Raw genomic sequence first — 19,254 nt, 5'->3', positions numbered from 1 at the left:
TCAGCTTCAAACAAGAACAATTTGAGCAAAACCACTTTTCTGGCATTCATAGTCATATTCTTCTTGATAATTATGAGGTGCATAAAATTGTTACAGAATCCATTAAGTAAACCCCTTAGCAGAAAGGTAACATATTTCACTGCAAAAACATTCTGTTGGAAAGTCTAACTGTTCATATTACTTTTGGAGTTTTAGTCTAATCCCCAAAGAGCTGATCAAACACAGTTCCTCTGGGAAAGAAAGAATAGGAAGAATGGGATGAAATCTCAGAGAAATAGCCCTCAGGGTTGCAAAAAATACACATATTACCTGAAGTTTGTCTCAAATTGTCATACCTAATACAAATTATATTTTATTCAGACTGAAGTAGAACAGTTTTTCGATCCCTACTATAATCATGCAAATACCAAAGATGAAGATATTTCAAAAATGTACGACATTTTCAAGATGATATTTTGATGGCCATTTAACAAAACTGCCCCTCACATTTAGTTTTCAATCTTATTTTACCCTTCACAAATTTGTTAGTTTAAAAGCAAAATTTGGAATACTGTCTTCTCAAAGATTACTCCAAGTTACTACTGTCATTACAGGATCAACGGAGATTTCCAAATATAGGCTTCTAAACTGTGAAATAAAGGATTTTTACTCACTGAATACTGAAGATTAAGGAATTGAGATAACCGACAATGCAGAATGGTAAAAATTGGGAAACTTGAGAGTGTTTTCAAGCTAACATTCAAAATGCAGCCCTCCTAATTTTATAACCAATTTCTAAGAAAAGACTGTTTCACTTCTAGTGCTAAGGATCTCAACAACACGATAGGAAATATCAATAATAATTAAAAAAACCCCTCTCTGAGGTTAATGCCCTGCATCCTTATTGCCACAGCTGGAGACCATAACTCCAATTTGCACATTAAAAAAAAATAGAAACAATTTTTTTACATACCTTTCTTTCATTCAAGCTTTGGGTGCCTGTCTTCTTTTAAAAGGAGGTTGTGCGCTTCTAAATGAGGCTGCACAGACTCTCCTGAGTAAAATCTTACTTTTATTTTACTCTGAAATATTCTATGAAGTTTATAAAGATTTAACGCACGTTAACAAAGAACTGAGAAAAAAGATCAAATAATGGAAAAAGTACAAACCTCTGATTGTACATGCCCCGAAAATTATAATTTGCTCTATAATTGGGGATTGGCTTTGGATCTAATGGCCTGTAGATGGCAGGCTCTCCTCTCTTCATAGCCAAACCATTCAGCTCCACTGTTGGAGTTATACTGCCTGAGGAAAGAAAAGAGTACACGTAAGGTACTTAAACCATGAATGCTGCAAAACACACACCCAGGATGGAGATGAGCAGCAAGAGAGCTGTAATAAACTCAGAAGCTATTTGTTGCTCTTAAATTAAAATGTAAATAGCTACAATGACATTTCACCACCTCTACAAGATGGGAATATAGATGCTGCCAATTAAATCAAAGGCAATGGAGAGAATATTGAAGACTTTATGCAGTTTCAGAAGACTGAGCTTCATAAGTGAAAGAGAAAATCAGAATAATAATCAAGCTGGTAATTAATCTTTGCAAAGTGCTTATAATAAAATACAATCTGAAATTATAAAAATAAAAGAGCAATGTTTCTTCCCACTGAATACCATTAAATAAAATCACAGATCAAATAAAGAGGCACTGAAACAAACAGGCAGTAATATACATTTTGGTAGTCCTTTAGTAATGTTATGACAGAAGTTGGAAAAAAAGTATTTTCTTTATAAGTCTTCAAAGGCTCAGACTAGAACTACAAACAATCTAACAGGAATCATCTAACAAACTGGAACTGGAACTACTGGACAGGAGTGCCTCTGCAGCCACCTACTGGTGACAGAACACAAAAACAGAAAACCACCACCACTTGCCCAGTTGCATCCATGCCAAACAAGAAGCTACACTATAGCCTCATCTGAATACATTTTTTTCAAGAATACAATAATCTACCATATTCCTCACTTCCCGGTTGTAACAAAACCTTGAAGGAGCTAAACATACATTACAATAAAAAGGAGTTATTATTTTCTCAAAATATTTTTACAATTACAACTGAATCTAGCTTTTAAATAGTTAAAATGTATCGAATGATGAAAGTTTTTATGCAGTACTTATTCAGAAACTACATCAGCTACAATTTTGATATATTCCAAAGCAAGGATGCTATGAATCCAGCTATATACTAAAAATGGAAAAATATCATTTTGACAACAAGATCATAGAATCACAAAATCCTGAGTTGCAAGGGCCCCATAAATGTCATCTACTCCAACTCCTCTGCAATGAACAGGGACATGCACAGCTAGATCAGGTTGTCCTGGGCCTGATTCAGCCTGATCTTCAATGTCTCCAGGGATGGGGCACCAACTACATCTCTGGGCAACCTGTGCCAGTGCCTCACTGTAGAAGACTTTCTCCTTATATCTGACCTAAACCTACCCTCTTTTACTTTGAAACCATTTCCCTTTGCCCTGTCACCACAGATTCTGCTAAAGAGGCTGTCCTCTTCTTTCCTACAGCTCTCCTTTAGATACTGAAAGGCCGCTATCAGGTCACCTTGCAGCCTTCTCTTCCGAATATACAATACACTGTATTTAAAGCAAAATACAGTATTACATGATACAGTTTTTAATAAATTCTTTTAATGCCTATTTCTTTTATTTGCAGCTTTTCCCTTTACAAACATGCTAAAAGCCCCCTCCCAAAAAATCTAGAAGCTGAGAGGTACTGTGCTATGTCAAGAATCAAATCTCAGGATCCATTTTTACAGAGATCTTTACCACCCACTTTCTGAACAGCTAAAAACACCCTGTGAATGACACAGGATCAAACCAGCATCCTGGAGAAGCAATGCACTGATCTCCAAAGGAGCAAGAGAATACTATTGCATCACTAGTGAACAATCCTTAATGTCTAATGCTCAGGATAATACTCTTAACCTCTAAAGGAAAGTTAGTCCTGCCTTCTCACAGCCCAGACATTAACTGCAAAATGACTCCACTGTAAGAAAGTGCCTGAAAGGAGTAGGCCCAATAGACACAAAAAGTGAAGAGGAGTGTAAAGAAAGAAAAGCAAGTAAGAAAGCAAGATTCTGTCTTTTTTCCTCACTATTTTCCTTCTTTCATATTAGTGTGAAACAAAGTTAGGAACAGGTTTTTTTTACTAACTTTCTCAAATAAGACAGAACTGATCATGCAGCTGAGATGTCAGCCACTCAAAAGGTGCTTCATGTATAGAAGGCAACATTCAGGTAATGCTTCAAGATGAATGATGCAAGACAGCAATGTATGTTCTTTTAATTGTTCAAACAACTTTTAAAGCTGTTTAAGGCTTTTTAATAGTACAAGTTGCTAAGAAGGAAAGTTTATAATGCCAGAAACTGAAACTACCCCTCATAGAAAAAAAAAACATGCCAAAACTTCAGCTTACATTTCTACCAGACATAATTTCAGAGGATTAGACTTGGTAAAATTTTGCTCTTCCATTGGAAAAATAGCTAAAATAATCCTCTTTTTAAAAAAAAGCTTTTGCCATGGCAATATTGGTCAATTTGTTCCTATCTTTTCTGTTTACTGTTGATCACATACAATCACTTTGTATACAGTTGAATCTTAAGTAAGCAATATTCACTTACATCTTAAGTAAACAATATTCACTGACATCTTAAGTAAACAATATTCACTTACACTCAATTGTCTTAGTCTGTTCATTAAAAACTCTCCTGTGCAAACCCAGCAGAGGTTCTTAATTAATATTGTCTGTGAAAGAACTAGGTTGATTGTCATCTGCCAAGTTAACCTACATCTTGTTCAACTTACTAATCAGTAGTATACTATTCCAACTCTTCAACAAGAATTATTATGTCATACCTGGATTATTGTTCACATTATTTTTGGGCGGTCTAGGAGTTGGCTTGGGAAGAGTAGTTTCATTCAAAGCTTTGCTAGCAGCAGCATGCTGGGCCTTCTTAATACTGCTTCCTTCAGCTTCCCATGTCTGTTCTCCAAGAGTCAGCTGCACTGTGAACATCTTCAAGACAAAGAACAAGTGAACACTGGCAAGATTATCACTGCACATACATCATTCTGTATGAAAACCTATGAGAATGAAGAGAATACATCACCTCTTTACTTTATATTAAACTCTCAGATAACACATCTGATTCTTACAGAGATCAGTGGTTCCTTAACAGAGGACAACATTTGGTGTTTCAGATGGCAAAGTGAAACAGCAACATCATAAAAGAGTTCTCTTAAAAACAAATAATAATAACTGTGCAAACTGTCATGGAAGACTGTATACAGGTCAGTTAAGACCGCATTTCTTCACACTTTTTAACTTAGTCACTTCCACCTGTCAATAACATGTGAAGACTGCTACTAAAACCATACAGTTTTGTAATAAATCTGAATATAAATTGATATATAATCTGGATAAATGACTGCATACTCTTCAAGACAGCATATTATTTGGCCAAAATATTTGTACACAGTGAAAGGATTTCTTGCATAACCCACATATTGCAAGGGCAGAGTCGCAACTCATACATGTGCAATGATACAAGGTAACAAAGGAAAAAAACTATTATCTTTTTTGAATGAAAACTATAGCTCCATTATGTGGATTCTACAGTAAAGATAGGAAGTATAGAAAAATTTACAGTTCAGAAACTGGTGGCTGACAGAACAATACACACTTCAAAATCTATGATAAAGGATTATTCCAAGCAGTATCTATGCCCGTGCAAGCTGTGAAGGTAAATCTGAAAGCACATTTAAGATACCAGATAGCATCTATCTTCTGAATGATATGTACATGTTCTGTTTAAAATTGAGCATCTAACAACAAGAGGAGAAAAGATAAGAAACTCAAATCTTTTCCATAAGAATTCTAACCATATACAGCAGGATATAATTGTCAGATACACATGGTAAATTATGATAGCCCATCTTCTGAGGTAGATGTACCTTACTGGAGGCAAGCACAAAGAAATCTATGTATTAGAGTCAGCATAAAGCAGAATTTTCATTTGGATAGTTATTTGCTCTATACATTTTAAAATGATTTAAATTAGCTAGATTTGGAACCAGGTATCTAGAGATAGGCATAATGGACAACCCTTAAATCTGCCTTTACATGTATTGCTGCTTATCAAGTACTTGCACACAGGCATGTGAACTGAAGCCTCTTAACACATGTACACAGTGCATTTGAACTCAATTCCATAAATTCATACTTTTATCCTAATTGTAGGCCTGAATCTTGGCCTACTGCAAGCTTCAGAAGCATGGTGCAAGACCCTGGATCACAGTTCCTACCATCATTTCACTTTTTCACAGCATTCATAACAATTTCCTCATATGTGAGGGGGAAATGAAAAAAGTCTCTTACTTTTGCATTCTGCCAAACACTACTCCCCAAACTTGAAAGCTAAGGTAGGTAATACAGCTAAATACCCATAATTATGTAAGTAATCAATAAACATATATCCTTATTACTAACAGACCTGATTTTTTTTCTGCTTCTGAAGTTTATATATACATATTTTGCAAGAAAGTATTGGTGTAATACTTTCATAAAAAGAGTATAGCCAATAAAAATATGATCAGTAATGGCTATTTAACTGCCTGTAACCCCTTATTTATTTGTTAGAGCAGCAAAATGGAACATCTCAAGTTAATGAAGGACTTGCTCAGTAAATTTCTGTACTTGAAGCTCTAGCCTTCTTACTTACACTTCTCATAAAACCTTTCTCCAAGAAAAAATAAATAAGTAAACAGCAGAATAGGTAGGAATAGGATTAATGAAATGGGTAGAAGGCAGGAATTTAATTAAAGGAATAAAACTGGCTAAAAACAAAGCCTGAAATAGCCGATGAAATTTTCAAATGCTAAGGCTCAAGCTCACAGTTCTGCTATGAACAGACAAGCATTTCTCACCAATTTTCTGTGGCAGCATTTATTCCCTATGTTTAACCTGATTACCTGGTGACAAGACAGCAGAAACGCAAAGAGTTTGTGCTTGTTTTCACTGTGCTGCATTCTTGACATCAGTCCCCCTTCACTTTGGTAATTCTTCCCTCACTTTTTCTGCATGCCAAACTCGCTCCTTCTCCCCAGCCTCTCTCTTTAAGCGCTATGTCCCCCAATACTTGCCCACATCTATGTACTACTGCTTCATTTCCTTGGTCTTTCTTTCTTTCAAGTTTGTCTACTGGGATGCCGCTGACATAGAAGTAAATGACAAAGGATGATATCCATCTGACAAATCCACCTGGAGACATAGTTAATGCTAATAAAGAGCTTCGGATTTTTCAGAAAGTGGGCAGACCTCCAGACATTCTAAGCAGACTGTTAAGAAATATTGCTTCTCCCACAGCTCCACAGTTTCTAGCATCCCATTTCATCCTCGTTGTAAAATCTTGCTTGTCAAAGACAAGCAGAAAAAAAAAATATATAGGAATTTATCATGACCATAACAGAGGCTGTTGTCTGGTAGAATACATCTCTGAAAATCATGAAAACCACTACTGGACAGTAACACAGTATGTGTGTGAACAAAGCAATGTGAGATTCCTTAAATGGAATGCAGTCACACATCCTCTACGTCATGTTCTCTAGCACTGACTGACGTTTATCAGGTAAACTAAACCGCACACTACATAGAACTGCTAACACATCCAAAATCTCCACGTCTGTGCTTTCCAAAGGCTAAAGGTGTATCAATCTGCATTATCATATTTGTCCTTTATTCTCTCTCCTCCTGTGCCATTCTCACTTGCTGCACAGGACAAAATTACACTTAACATTCTTCTGAGCAACAGCCAGTCTGTACAGCACGTAACAGTTTTTGATCACTGTGAGGATAATTAAAAATAATGAGAGGTGAACCAAAAAACTGAAAAACTAAGAAACTCATGGAAAATCTGTCTTTCAAAAGTGAAGCTAACACAGGCTCAATTCCAATGATTCAGGAAAATAGCAATGAATTTATCTGAGCTGTATCTTCTTCTGCTAAAAGTTATATATATATATATATATATATATATATATATATATATATATATATATATATATTACAAATGTAATACAACTCGTATCACAGAATCATAGAACATAGAACATAGAACTATAGAATGGCTTGGATTGGAAGGGACCCCAAAGATCATCAAGTTCCAACCCCCAAACCACAGCTTTTTGCATGATTGCAGCACTTTAACTGCAGTCATGAAAACAAAATGAACATGCCACATCATAGGAAAAAGTTACAGAAAGCACAAGTTAATACATCACAACCCACAGCCAACCAACTTGTGAATCACCTGATGCCAAACGCTTTCAGGGGGAGGATGAGAACCTCAATCCTCATTTCTGATGAGTGATCCTGAAAGCCTGACAAATCTCATCAGCCCTGTACCTGCTAGCATCACTTCCTCCAGCATACAGTATGCACAACAGCAGCCAAATCAGAACGTCAAGAATCTACATCAGCTCTACACTATCTGACATGATGGGCGAGGGAAATGAGGGCCAAAAGGCACGAGGGGATCTCATTGCTGTCTGACACTTTACTAATCTGCAAATTCAAGGCCACTGTTGTATTTGGTTTTGTCACTCCTGAAACTGTTCAGTACAATGCAGCTATTAATTATGTCATTTTCTCTCTTTGACTTTACCAGGCTTCTTTCTCCTCCCCTAGAGAGTGCCTAATGGTGGAGGATATTCAAAATGATTTGAAATGATTACTATGAGACTATCCTGCTGTGTTCCCTGTAACCTGAAAGCATCCTAATTCATACTTACAAAATGAAGACAGATATCCAAATCAACGTGAGAAATAACAAGAACTGCCAACTCACTATAAACTTTAATTCTAGAATCATATTGGGAGTCTTGTTATCACTACATATAACTAGCTCCACAGCAGCCTGCGTTACCATGAAAGAAATTCAGTTAATTATCATCAGAGGCACACCAACTGGAGAGAAGGACTCGCACATTTAAAAAGCACACACTCCAGAATGACATAGAAAAGGTGGTGATACCCTCAGGAGGTCTTTACAGAGACCAACAATAAACTCAAATTATAAGTCAGAGCTCGAAAGGAAACACAGACGTACTTTCTGAAATTGAAAATAATAAAGCAAAATAGATAAGTGCAAGAAACCCTTTACACTAGAAGCATAGTTGTGTTTTAGAGTCGTGCTTATCAAGATCAAGACATAATTTGTTCACCATTCAACATCTAGTTCATAACCTGGAAGCGTGACCTTACCTTGGCATGAGCAGGCCCTCTTTCATTCAGAAGCTTATACTGGGGTTGAATTCTATTGAAACGGGCTAACTCATTTACCAGACACATTGGAGTTTTCTCTTTGGGGTTTGCCATGTTATCCTGGAGAGGAGCTGTGAACAAAGAGTCTGTAAAGCTTTTGTGGAGAAAGGTACACGTCATAACTTTGCCAACTTTGCAATAGTAGTACAATGTTTAAAAAAAAAATACTTTGGCTAAAAATATTTTTTTGCAAATATGCTAAATTCAGTGTTTAAATACCTTTTACATATTAATCGTAAGATAATATGCACTATATAATGATCATTTTGAAAACATGCAATTTAAAAAATATATTTTCACAATGTCCCTACAAAAGATGACAGTGGAGATGGGCATAAGCATATGCTACACTTCCTATGTCAAAGTTCATTCTCAGGAGTATAACTAGTTCTGTGAATTGACTGTGCTCTCAGAATAACATGCCAACACTTTGAAGGTTGCTATATAAAACACAGATGAAACTCTATGGTCTCTCCTTCCCAGTTCTCAATTTTTCTCATAATAATAAAGTCACTCTCAAAGCACTACCAAAGATCTTTCTACACTCCATTTAAGGATTTTGTTCTACTTTCCTTAGACTACTTACTTCATGTACTCTGCCTTAGCATTTTTTAGCTTTCTTCTTTTTTCAGGTTACTTGTATTTAACCTTAGCACATGCTTTCCCTGTTCACTTTTTATAACATTTCTGTATTTTATACCCAGTTCAGCATAGGAATACTGCACTTATTAGGCTACAAAGGAAACACTGAATACTGCCAAGCCGTCTGAAGACATTCTGTTCTAGGGAAAAGAAATATACTTGGAGGCTTTCCTGCGCAACTAAAACTTCTCTGTAAAAGATACTCAGAATGCAACAAAACAGACATGTTCTTTTCTGAGCTTTTATATTATTAACCAGCACTTCACTGTAAATCTGGCTCAATTAAAGAACCTTAACTTAGTAAATAGCCAATTCAGACAAAATATTTTTCTACAGAATCTTCTTTCATTACTTTTAACCTCCTTAAGACCTCTTTTTTTTTCCTTTTTTAAAATATATATATATATTTACTTTTTAATTAACAAGTGAACAAAACGACTCTCTTGAACACAGAATCACAGAATCACAAGGTTGGAAATGACCTTCAAGATCATGTATCCAACCATCCTCCCATTACCATTGCCACACAAGCACTAAACCACATCTCACAGCTCCTCATCCAGATGCCTCTTGAACACTGCCAGGGACGGCGACTCCACCACCTCCCTGGGCAGCCATTCCAGTGCCTGACCACTCTCTGAGAGAAAAGGCTTTTCCTTATGTCCAACCTAAACCTCCTCTGGTACAACTTGCGGCCATTTCTTCGGGTCCTGTTTGTTGCCTGGGAGAAGAGGCCAAACCCATCTTCACCACAACCTCCCTTCAGGAAGTTGTAGAGTGCAGTGAGGTCTCCCCTAAGCCTCCTCTTCTGCAGACTGAACAATCCCAGCTCCCTCAGCCAATCACACTGAATGCACTTGGGACACCTTACCTGGTGGGTTGCTGACGGGTGCGGGGTCTGCAAGGCCAGCAGTGGGGCTGCTGCAGCTGGCAGCCGACTCCGGAATGGATCCGTTCATGGCAGAAGGCAGGCCCAGAGTGTTTGCGGCTGTAACTGGCAGGGGTAGCACCATGGGGGACATGGGAGGGCCGGACAGGTTTGCTGTTGTCTGCATCTTAACTTGCGCCATTGTGTATCACTACAATAAACAAATCAGCGTGAGCTGGGTGCTTCTGCATTTTTTATATCAAATGACAGTATTGATATCAACAACATTTCTTTCTGCTACTGTATCTGTGTCACAAAACTATCCACAGAAGTCATGGCCCTGCAAAAATTACTTCCAAAGCAATGTACAGAGGAATAGAGAGGTTTGCTCAATGTCAGGGAACAGCACCAGAGCAGAACCCACATGTCTTGGCTGTAGGTTCTGTTACTTAACTGTGGGATGACCCTGCCTAAAGAACAGCAGAAAGAATGACTGCTCTAGAACAAAATTCCATACAGCTCTCCTATTGGTGAGATCAGCAGTGGCTGCTTTCTCCGAGAACTGATTTGCAACAAATTGCAGTAGCAAGTTTTCCAAGTGCATGCATGCAAAATACCAAAGAGGGCCACTGGAGAAAAATCCTTTTTTTTTTTTTTTTTTTTTTTCTGTTAGCAAACTAGAAAACAGACAGATAAAAAGGAAAAAAAAAAAAAAAAAAAAAAAAAAAAAAGAAAGTAAGTTCTGAAAAATTACTTTTCCAAGCTACAGGTTGAACATTTCAACACTGACATAAATAAGCAGAGGTACCACAGATTTCCTGTACTGCCAAAAATGCAGTGCCTAAAGCATTCACCTTGGAATACGCCAGATCCCAATCATCTTATCCAAATAGGACAGCCTGATACTGTCACTTGTTCCTATCCAATAATAGATAACAAGTGTATTTTCAAGGCTCATACACGCTAAGTGCAGACGATCCCTTAACAGCCAATACACCGTCTGGGATCTGGGTCCTTTGCTGGCTGCAGCTCTGGTCCCTCTGACCAAGGGGCAGGAGGACACAAAGTGTGACCTCATACTTCACACGGGGCATCACCACTGTGCAGTTCCTTGTTATGTTTGCTGGGTAATTCTCTATTCCTGAGCAAAAATCCCATTTAACACCTAAAAAAACCCTTCCCAGTTAGGATGTTACTGAAACAAGTAGGCTTCGTGCAAGTTTTTGGGTGATTAAATTGATATTTTTGAACCCTTCCCTCTCAAATCTTTTTTTAAAATACCCAAATATCAGTTCTTAAAAGGAAGCACTATTTGGAATAAAATGCCACATCACTACATACACTGTGCAGTAGGACTACTTCAGCACAGCTGCACTTATATAATGAAAATTATATTACTGTGAAACTGTACTTTGAAGATGATGTTCAGATTGGAAGCCTATTTATATTACTTAGGGAAGACACATTGATTTTTAATCTCTGGAAAGCCAAAATGGAAAACATAATAATTAGAAATGAAGCTGAGGTGCAATTATTTGCTCTTTTCATAAACATCCTAAGTAAAATGCTAACAGTGACAGACTTTAAAAATACATGCACAGTTAGCTGAGATCATTCAACCACTTCATGTGTTCAAACTCAAGGACTAAATTCAGACTGCCAACATTTTACTGTCACTTAACAGAAAGTGTCATAGAATACAGCAATATTATTAGAGGGACCTGAGACTGAGAATATAGAACTCTTTGATATAACTATGTATTTAATACTCATTTCAAATATTTTATATGAATCAGAATCAATTCAAAAAGTCTCTTAATTGTAAGTATCAAAGTAAATAACAGCAGAATCAGGCCGCAGTTATTAAACATCATCTTTAAAGTGACATCAACATAAGTAATATGAAAAATCATTATTATAATTAAAGCTTAAGGAACACTTTAGACTATTTACAGCATTTTAGTTTCCAACCATGAATGTAAGAAAGATCACTCATATGATACTGTATGAGATACTTCTGAACACCTCAGCCCTGTCAGTTCTCAAGTAACCCTCTGGCTTCCAGTATTTTTAGAGCTTATTCTTCTTTTCAAGAAAGCAGAACATAGCATTAGTCAAATAAAAACTGTTTTATGAGATATATTTATAGCTGTTATGTACTGATTTGCCACCATAGATTTTCCATCATAGGTCCGATCCTTTTCTATTAAGGATAAAAAATTAGTTTGGTAATAAGATCATGGAGAACAAAAGGGAATAAAGTTTAAGAGAAAAAAAGACATTCTGTACTGCCATCAAGTATGTAGGAAGTGAGAATAACATCACAACCTATTAGAGATGTGGAGCTTTGTTTATTTTACTACTTTTCTTTTGTGTCCAAAGCTGAAGAACTCGTAGAAGAAACCATTAACTGTTTTGTAAATTAACCTGCATAAACAGAGCTGCTCAGGCAGTCAATGTAATTGCAAGGTGTAACTCCACAGTAGGTGAGACACACAGATCACTAACTTGTAACCAGTACTAAAAACCCACTGCAACAGAGACAAGAGAGCATATAGCTGTAACATCCTTTACATATTATCAGGTAAACAAACTGTGATGTAAGAGAAAACCTATATGTTCCCACTCATCTCCACCTCTGTACCAGTGTCATGGCATTCTAGGAGCAGTGAGCACACACTGGACCCACAGCACAGAGCCACTCACGGCCAACCCAAAATGTAGGGCTCGAGGCAGGGAGATCCTACTGAGCTGTCAAAGACAAAAACCCAGTTACATAACCAAAACAACTGCAAATCTTCTGCAGGTATATCTGTGAAAAATCCAGCAGATAAAAGAGGGCTAACTCATCAGGCCATTACGGGTACGGCCGGAACAGGGCACACATCTCATCTCAAGTGGCTAACCAGCTCCCTCCGTGGGGCTGATACACCAAAGGGCCCACAAAGGAGTTTTTCTTCGTGGTGCACAAAGTTAAACACTTGGATCTTTGTTGGAATTCTTTATTGTGCAGCTGCTGACTGCCAGCTTTGTTCCTTTATGAAGTCCCCAATTGCCACGCCAACACCACAGCAATGATGTTGCCTTGCAGTCCTCATTGCAGATATGTACGCAGAGCTGAAGTCCGTAGGCACGAGGCCACACGTTTTGTAGTTAGAGCCAAAAGCCTGCGGTGCCTTCTGAAATACAGCAGTGCTTTTCCTCTTAATCTATCCTACACGGCTACACCAGAAAGGCCCCACCAGACTCCTAAAGGGATGTAAATACACTGTAACTGCATTTTTCTTAATCTCAGCTTTTGAAATCCTCTTGTATCCAGGCAATGACACAGGTGTCAGTAGGCGTAGGCAATTCGGTATTACCTTTCTCATTCAATGATGTATAAGCTATGTATGAATTTTTCTCTCACTTTAAAAAACAGAACAAAAAACCCTCAGATGTTAAAGAGAAAATATCACTGTCAAGTATTCCATTTATTTTTTCTGTATGCCGGAATATGTTAGTTTAGTTATATTCATAGATTCAGAATATTTTTAACAAACATGAATGTCCCATGAATGTCCTCTTTTGAGCACAACCCACGTCACACTCAAAAGCTTCACACACATTACACTATTAATTACTTCTGTTTTTCCTAATGATTTTCATTTCCTCTGCTTTTCTAGAACATACAAGGATACATTGTATCCTTCAATTAGGGACATAAGATACAAATGAAATGCTGAGGTTAAAAGATTCTTAGAGTATGTAAAACTAATCTAATAAGCAAAGAAAGAAAAAATACAGGTAAGACAGCAAGGGAGGCAGAAAGACAAGCATAAAGTTTTCAGGTTAAATGTACTTTCAAAATGTGAACATTGCAAACAGCAAAAACTTGACTTGAAAGAAAAGCTTCCATGGGAAAAAGCAACACAGCTGGAGAAGCTAATGACCCAAACAGCAATTGGAAGGCTGAAGTTCATCTGAGCAGAATGTGAAAATACACACATAAGCAGCGTGCTAACCACAGGCTCACGCTACTGTGTCATGCAACTAAATGTACATAGTCTATTCCGTGAACAAGTGTGAAACCAATGGCACATAGCATTTACTTCAGTGTTTTACAAAAGCTAACAATGAGAACCAGACACTGACATCTTGTATCTCATACATTCAGTACTTCCAGATACAGATTATAATTAGGGCTCGCTTTTCACAACAGTGTCATCTTTATGATTCCAGGTCCTTTACCACAGAACTGCTACTCAGCATGTTACATGCTGTTTTATTTGTGAGCTTGACTGTTTTGCAACTAATGAGACTTTGTTCCTGTCTTCCTAGAATTCCCTTAAAAAGACCAAAAAAAAATAATAAAAAAAAAAAGACAATTGTTTCAATTTTTCAGGATCATAATGAAATGTAATTCTAGTTCTGAAATGTCTGCAGTCTCCTCCAACCCTGCTTTGTAGCATCTATAACTTTAACAAGTGTGCTATTTATTCTATCATCCACAACAATGAAAATACTGAAAAGCTCAGGACCAGCATTATAACAGCCTGTGATTAGGGTCCAAGTGGGCAGCATCTCAATGTTGTTTTCCAGACCAATCTCTGCTGTAGTTATTAGCTTGTTGATGGAACTCTTTTACAAAAACTCACAAGTCACTGAGCTCTTAATATAGACTCCTAATCAAAGAGGGTTTGCGTTTAGCCTTAAAATTCATGAAATCCATTTATTCTCCTGATATGATTTCATTCTATAGCATACAAAACTGCCAAAAACGAAATGTATCTCCCATGTGCTGCTTCTCACTTTTACTGTAAATATTTTGATACAAATGTATAATCTATAAAGCAAAAATATAATGCACAAATATTTACATTTTACAAATATATGTAGGCAATACCTGCTACTTATATACTTCCATATATGTATATGCACACACACATATATAAATATTACACAGGTCTTAAGCTTCATGTTGATTTGTTTTACTGTGGTACTGCTGTATCTGGCAGCTGATTTGGGGATGACAGAACACACACAGCTCCACACTACCTTCCAAGCAGCAGTTAATTCAATCTTTTCTGTTCCATGAAATCAAATAATGTGATAGCCACACAGAAACAGGTTAGCAGGAACATGAGTTAAAGCAACAGTGAGCAGACAGCTCTCTAGAATTAGTAATAAAATTTACTTTGTGTATACATTTTAAACACACAAAATTAAGAAACTACAGGTGAAATGGGTGTACAAAGAAGATTCCATCAGTGCTAGTCCTCATACTGCTTGCACTCAGCATTTGTTCCTCCATCAATCTGCTGCTTCTTGCCCTAGGAAGGGCAGTGTGACAGCAGCCAACTGACCTAACACTCAGCTGCCACAGCTGAGGGCAATCCCGTGTCCAATCTTCCCCCAGCACAGAGCTCCCTGTTAAGTTACCTGACTGAACCAGCTCACAAGCAAGGGACAGATAAGAGAAGAGTCTGTGCCCATACACAGAGAGCCATAAACTCATGACCTGGCACGGGTGCAAGCAATTAGCCCTTTCAACTAGTGCTAATCAGCTTAGCTTCCCTACCAAATCATACACTGAAGTTCTGCTTCTTCACACTGTCCTACATTTTTTCTTAATTATTATTATTTTCCTACAATGCCTTACAATGGGACAACTTAACTTCAGTGGAAACATGGACACAGCTACAAGCTAGCTAACATGTAAGTAATATATGACAGTAAGTGAAATCAGGTCTTACAAACATTTTAATTTCACGAGGTATAAGAAATAAATCAAAAGTTTTCGTTTTAGTTAAGTCGATAAAACGATTTACAATCAAAGATAAAAATGTACACAATGAAGAAGGTGAATGGACAGAGATTACAGACAAACACTCGAGTTTAAAGGAGCTGCAAGGCCAATAGGAAAGCTCACTTGCTTGCTCAGCATTAAGCCGCACCTTAGAGGAACAACTAAATGCTGTACTTTCTCAACAGTGGCTTCCTTGGCTTTCTGAGGGCAGCAGAAGGTGGCACACACAAATCCTGGAAGGCTGGGCAGACGCAGGCAGAATGAGCAGCTGTAGATATCTCTGGGGTTTCGCCAGGTCAGGACATGAAATCCTATCACACTTTCAGAAAACACAGAAGTTATTTCTGTCAGGATATTATCATCTGCAGAGGAATATCTTTTGCAAACTTCTATATATGATCAGTGAAGTTTTCTGAAGAGTGTTCCATTGCTGGCTGAAACCCGGAGAAGCAGAAAAGTATTTTGGGGAAGAATAAAAAGAAAAAGGAAGTCCAACAGATGAAAAATCTGCACTAATAATTTCAGCCACTTCTTCAAACACCAGTCACACCTTTCTTTAATTGCCACACAGAACAAGCACATTAAAACCAAAAACAAGGACTGAGAAGACTATGCTGGAATCTGTTTCATCTTGCATGTTTATTTCTTTCACAATGAAACCATGTTGATTTCCTAATCTACAGTGCTATGTTGATCCTAGATGCTACATAAAGCATGAATCAGTGCCTAGACCACTGCTCCTTGTTAATCAATATCTCACATGTCACTGATTTAATTCTTCTCTAACAACTCTTTTTAGTTACTAATTTTGAAAAGACAAGAACATTTCCAAACATAAACAGAGTAGGCAAATAAGGTAACTAAGTATGGAATCAAAAGGCTAAAATCTAAGACATTCTCAGTAAACAAAAAGGTCAAAGGTGAGGATTTTTACTGCTATTAATTATCATGTATTAGCAAGAGGACTAGAACAGAAATGGCTTATCCTGCAACTGAGATAAGATTCATACAACTTGAAATACATATTTATTTGCTTTCTGATACATAATGGAACAATCAAATGTTTTTGAACTAGTAAATTGCTTAAGCAACTACCACTAACGTATCCGAGACAAAAAATGTGTGATCTGTAAGGCCATCCACATGTGTGGTGCATCTCACACCAGAACAGTAAACTGCACCTTATGACAAAGCTGTACAGCAAGATACAAAGGATTCGGGTGAGGAATAAAGACAGCTGTAATTCAGGTTTCCAAATATAAGCTAAGTGTTTATGTGGTGAAAGGAAATACAGTGTGAAAATCAGTAGCCCATCCACAGTTTAAAAGCACCATTTGAGATGTCTTAAAACATCACAAATGGATACCTTCAAAAAAGCAAAAGTCCTCACTAAAGACCAATTCTACATCTGACATTTTACGTGGCAGATGGTTCAGAAAAACCTCACTGTAAAAAGGCAACGAAATGGCACTACTGCATGTGTTTGAACAGAAGCATTACACCACTAATCAATACAGTCAAGGCGATCAACAACAGGCACTATCTCTGGGTAGCTGGGTGATGGCTGAGGACAAGATAACTTCCACCTCCAACTGCACTGCATGTTGAAATACAGACAACTGAAGCCTACTCAGAGGCTACTGTCAAACCTGTCTTAGACGAACAAGTGATAATGGACCTTATTAAAACTAACAGACATAATTATGGAAGCAAATAAACTCCTGTGAGAAGCACCGCAGACTGAAGAGCCACACCTAAAGCATTTGCCAAAGACCAGACTTTTCCTAACAAATGAAAGAAAGTGCACAGATTAGGACATTGGTTATCATTTGCACATGCAAATTACACAGTCTAAAAACGTGCTATGAGAGAATCTCAGCAGAAAGTGAGGAGAGGAAAGACAAACCATCCCTCTGGCTCCCATAGCAACTGGAAGGCTGACGCCAAAATGCTGAGAAAGGAGCAACACAGGCAGCACCGTGCCTCACAAACACTCGGCAAAGCACCGTGACCCCAGGAGACACAAACAGCTCATTTCTTTCCCTATGATTAAAAGTAGACGCCAGTCCTGTGCATGCTGGTGGTCCACCTGGGTCAATGGGAAACTGCACTGGCAAATAAGTAGCAGAGTTCTAAAGTAGAGAAACTTCATTAATATGTATCTTGAAGCAGGATGGAAAAAAGAACTGCCAGTCTTAGAAAACGTTGCTGATATCAAAGAACACCGAAGCGAAGTCTGAAACAAAACAAAAAAATTCAAACATCTGGAAATTCCTCAGAGCACACTGTGACCAGAGCAAACATCTCCTGGGGAAAGCAGCTTGGCCTAAGGCAGTCTCAGAAGCATAATTACAAGACTCCTGTGTGAAACGATGAGGGAGATGAATGAGACTATCAACTCGAAGATTGCAGTGCCAAAGGAAAACTGAAAGATAACAAAAGACAATCTGCTGCATCAAAAACTGAGTCTGGCATAATATTCCAACACTCTTCAACCTGCTCATAACCCACAGCACAAAGGGGAAAGATTAGGCTCTTTCATGCAAATCTCCACCATCTTTCAAAGATAAACTCATCAAAAAGATGAACTCACCCTGTTTCACTGATGCTGTCCAGAAATCAAAGAAAATGGTCAAAAAAAAAAAAAAGGCAGAAATTTCCAACACCAAGTTCCCAGTTTGCACGCTCCCACACACTTTATCCCAATAAAAAGACTGGACCAGCCAGCCCAAATACTGGTTCAGACACAGCCACCAGCTTAACCTAGCCAGGATGCCCTGAATTATTATGGAAAAGAAAATGTGAAACTTCCCCCCACCAAACAGCAAGATGATCACCAAAGCCCTCTTTGCGGAGAGGCCTTCTACATACCAAACTCATCATGGTTTGAGATAAATCCCAAAAACTAGCATACAGACACCTTACTGATCAGATACACAAAACTAGAGGGTTATGTTCTTCACTGTATTAGCTTGCTCTGACTGGGAGCAACCACTAATCCAAAAGGCAATAGCAGTATCATAACTCTCTTATCTGTCATGGTAAGGAAGTGATCTAAACTACCGGTGACTTCTTGGAAACTGCAAACATGCATCTCCTTAGCTACACCTGTAACTTCTTCAAAACATGACCTCACCTGGTTCCAGTCAGTGGAGTAGGACAATCACCAAGAGACTTTGCAACACTGACTCTAAGTGCTGAATTTTCACAGCTATCCCAGAACTGATCCATACAAAACATGTCAGAAAGGCTCAAGGAAATGAAGATTTAGTGACTCCAGAAATCGTGAGAAATTGAATTTCAGTAAAATGAGGAATTATTGTATGTTTTTGTTTGTTTCGTATTTTCTGAGTCATTCGAGTGAACCATTTACATAATGCACCAAGACTGAAAACAAGTTTACACTGAAATGGTTCTTGGTTGCCACTGTGTGCAGAGGATGTCACACCATTTTTAACTACAGATGATGAGCAGATAAAACACAATTGCCTTAGGTAAAACAAAAATGAGTAACTAAGCTTTTTCATGAAGAAAAATAGCCAAAAAGAAGGGCAGCTTAAGCCACTAGTTTAACA

The 19,254-nt window shown here is 37.7% G+C and overlaps 1 protein-coding gene across 5 annotated transcripts in view; it reads right to left on the bottom strand.

Annotated features, from left to right (window-relative positions):
* The window catches only part of STAU2 (staufen double-stranded RNA binding protein 2), a 165,590-nt gene that overhangs the window by 136,568 nt on the left and 9,768 nt on the right, over nt 1-19,254 (bottom strand). For 4 of the 5 annotated variants that reach the window (XM_048938628.1, XM_048938631.1, XM_048938627.1 and 1 more), the window contains exons 2-5: nt 9,895-10,102; nt 8,322-8,452; nt 3,917-4,076; nt 1,149-1,284 (exon numbers count right to left, since the gene is read on the bottom strand). In XM_048938628.1, coding sequence (XP_048794585.1) covers nt 1,149-1,284; nt 3,917-4,076; nt 8,322-8,452; nt 9,895-10,093 — 626 coding nt within the window. In that variant the 5' untranslated portion in view covers nt 10,094-10,102. Of the gene's footprint in view, nt 1-1,148; nt 1,285-3,916; nt 4,077-8,321; nt 8,453-9,894; nt 10,103-15,827; nt 18,279-19,254 lie in introns of those variants that run through there. The other variant, XM_048938630.1, reaches the window with a different exon arrangement.

The sequence above is a fragment of the Lagopus muta genome, chromosome 3, assembly GCF_023343835.1.
Source record: "Lagopus muta isolate bLagMut1 chromosome 3, bLagMut1 primary, whole genome shotgun sequence".
NCBI classification, from domain to species: Eukaryota; Metazoa; Chordata; class Aves; order Galliformes; family Phasianidae; genus Lagopus; species Lagopus muta.
This window is presented reverse-complemented; position numbering and strand designations above follow the sequence as displayed.